This window comes from Colobus angolensis, unplaced genomic scaffold (genome assembly GCF_000951035.1).
Source record: "Colobus angolensis palliatus isolate OR3802 unplaced genomic scaffold, Cang.pa_1.0 Scaffold204, whole genome shotgun sequence".
In the NCBI taxonomy this organism is placed as follows: Eukaryota; Metazoa; Chordata; class Mammalia; order Primates; family Cercopithecidae; genus Colobus; species Colobus angolensis.
The window spans coordinates 4,620,175-4,623,346 of NW_012115200.1; the positions used below are offsets into that span (position 1 = coordinate 4,620,175).

At 57.6% G+C, this 3,172-nt stretch overlaps 1 protein-coding gene across 1 annotated transcript in view; it reads right to left on the reverse strand.

The window, feature by feature from the left end:
• The window catches only part of FUOM (fucose mutarotase), a 4,481-nt gene extending 2,833 nt beyond the window's left edge, over positions 1-1,648 (reverse strand). Inside the window, exons 1-3 of the mRNA XM_011941994.1 lie at positions 1,567-1,648; positions 848-1,042; positions 267-503 (exon numbers count right to left, since the gene is read on the reverse strand). Of these exons, the coding sequence (XP_011797384.1) occupies positions 267-503; positions 848-1,042; positions 1,567-1,648 (514 nt within the window). The remainder of the gene's footprint in view (positions 1-266; positions 504-847; positions 1,043-1,566) is intronic.
• Between the last annotated feature and the right edge of the window lie 1,524 nt (positions 1,649-3,172).

The window sequence follows — 3,172 nt, forward strand, 5'->3', positions numbered from 1 at the left end:
CGGGGCTTTCCACGGAGGGCGGGGTTTGTGGGGAGGACGGGGCTTTTGGGTCCCGGGCTTGGGGTTTGGGACTTGGGGATCCGCTGGGGCTCGGGTTCGGGGTTGGGGTCCGCTTACGGCTCTCGGAAGGGCGGGGAGACCCGGGAACTGGGGACGCTCGGGCTGAGTCGGGGCGTGGGGGCAACACCCACCCAACCCACGGGCGCCTCGCCAGGTCCGAGACTGGGCGCCCGCGCGCTGTGGCCGGGGCTCCCCAGTGTCCCTACCCGAGCTTCCCACCTCGAGCTCCCTCAGGCAGAAGGGGTTCAGCCGCCGCCCTCTGCGGCCTCCCCTCATGAGGGTCTCTGCGCTCTGACCACGTCGTGCTGCCCTTAGGCCTGGCAGAATGGCCGGAGCGCACTGGGTCCCTGGGATCACTAGGGCAGACAGCTGGACCCAGGGCTTCAGCCCACGCTCCTGAGGGGCCGGGAGCACGGGACACGGGAGCCGGCACATTAGACCCCCTGGAGGGGGTCCAGGAGGGCAGCCAGGGCCAGCTTCCAGGCTCAGCCGCAAGTGCCAGGACACCTAAGGGTCCTCCCTCATCCCCCGTGTCAGCGGCCTGCAACCCCCTTCCCAGGATGGCGGCGTCCTGACCTTTGGCTGGGCTCAGGCTGGCCGGGCCCTCCCTCCGCGGAGCCATCTTCTTTCACCTGATTCCCAGCTGGACGCTAGCTGTGGGGCCAGCTCTGTGGCCCTGGCCCTCAGCCCTGAGGTGACACAAATGCTCCGAGGCCTGGTGGCTCCTAAAAAGTTCTGAAAATCAATCTGTATGTGAAAAATGACAAAGCCGCCTCAGAAAACCCACAGGAAACAGACGTCTCCATGTTGAACTGCTTGGCCCTAGGAGCCTGTCCCCATGGGAAGTGGCCTGGGCTGCGTCGGAAAAGCCTGGTGGGGCCACCCAGGCTGGCACCCAGCAGCACCTGAACAGCTGGCCCTGGGCTGGCCGCTCGGGCAGAGAGAAGACTGGGGATACCCAGGGCCTGCCGATGAGAGGCAGCTTTGCACCGAGGCCACCGGGGTTCGGAGCTGTCCCTGGGCAGTTTCTACTCCAACCTCTAAGTGGAGAGTCACCGTTTACCCAAATATACAAGGGCAAGCCGGTTTTACAGAGATGGGCAAGAAAGTTTTCAGCTTCAAAACCAAATCAGGCCGGGCACGGTAACTCAACACCTGTAATCCCAGCACTTCAGGAGGCTGAGGAGGGTGGATCACCTGAGGTCAGGGGTTGGAGACCAGCCTGGCCAATATGGTGAAACCCCATCTCTTCAAAATATACAAAAATTATCCGGGCGTGGTGACCGGGGCCTGTAATCCCGGCTACTTGGGAGGCTGAGGCACGAGAATCGCTTGAACCCGGGGGTGGAGGGTGCAGTGAGCTGAGATCACTCCACTGCTCTCCAGCCCGGGTGACAGAGAGAGACTCTGTCTCAAAAAAAACCAAAACAAACAAACAAACAAAAAACACCTAATCAAACCCCTATTGGGGCCAGAGGTCAACTAGCTCAGGAGTGGAAGCCTCACTCTGCGTCTGGGGTTCCCCTGCGTGGGACAGTGGCACCCCTCCCTCCAGGCTCCCTGGGGCCAGCATGAAGACAAGGTCCATTCCTTAGCCTAAGGGTTGGGCGCCTGTCCCTGCCAAGCTCTGGAACCAGATAGCTAAGACGCAGACCTCTGAGATGCGGCTTCCATGCTGGGCCCTTTCTTGGCTTTGACACAGGTATGAACACGAGGCTGTAACCGACCCTACACATCTCTGGGGTTCCACTGCTTGAAATCAAATTATGGAGGCTGACCCCAGTGCACATGAAAAATTAAACGGAGTGGATTTTCTCAATGTTCAGGCTTCCTCCCTTGGATACTTGGACATTTAGTGCCTATCTATCTCTGTGTGTTTACTCCAGGCTCCAGGGCCAGTGGTTCATGACCTGCAAGAACCTCCATGTGCTTCACTCCAGTAAGTGAGCAGGTTCCAGGTTCCCTACCCCGAGGGAAGAGCCTGTTCTGCCCTGTTGGACCTGAATCAAACTCCTTTTGTACCTATTTCAGTATTTGTCAAACAGTCCCAGATCCCAAGGCTTATCTGAAAAGAACATCTGCCTGTTTGAAGGTAAACTGTATGAGAAATCCCACCTGCCCTGGCAGAGGCGAGATAAACCTGCTCCACCCTAAAGGCAGCTCTGAACTAATGGACTCCAATCATGGCACACAGGGGGATAGATGGGGTGGGTGGAAGTGCAGAGCTAATGCTTGCAAGGTGAGTGGTCGCAGAGCACGCATGTGCCCATTTTGCGTATAAATGTAATCAGACACATGGGTGTGGCACCTGCAGCATTCAGGGAGCCAGAGCTCAGCAAAGGTCACCGTGCTTCTTGATGCAGGTGAACCTGTCCTTGGTATTCAGCCCAAGAACTCAGGGGTGGGGGCTCACACACTCTGCCCACCCAGCCCAAGGCCATGACCACAATCTAGGCCACTACCCACACCGAGCTGTGGGGCCAAGTGGAGGAGACACCTGCGAATGCTCTCTAGAGTCTGCACTGAGCTAGGGGGCAGGTGGGCTTCCCTGGGGGAAATATCTAGAACCATGGGCATGATGACATGTCCACAGTATGAAACATCAGGGCCACTAAAAAGAACATTATAGGATCGTCATTCAGTGAAAAAAATCAAATGGTGAAACACGCCACAACAGGCACAAATCTTCTGGACAGTATGTGCCTTAGCTTGGGCTGCTGTGATGCAGTGGCATGGTCTGGGTGGCTGATAAACACTGACTTTCCACAGTTCTGGAGGCCACGGCTCCAGGCAGGTTCAGTGTGTGATGAGGCCCACCATGGTTCACAGACAGCACCTTCCCACAGAGCACCCACGTGGTGGGAGGGGCAGAAGAGTGCCTTCGGGGCTCTCCTAAGGGCAATAATCCCACTGGAAGACCACTGCCCTCTCATAAGGCACTAATCCCAGTCAAGGAGCTCCACCCCCTCATAGAGCACTAATCCCACTGCAGGGGCTCCGCCCCCTCATAGGGCACTAATTTCACTGGAGGAGCTCTGCCCCCTCATAGGGCACTAATCCCACTGGAGGAGCTCCACTCACTCATAGACCACTAATTTCATTGGAAGAACTC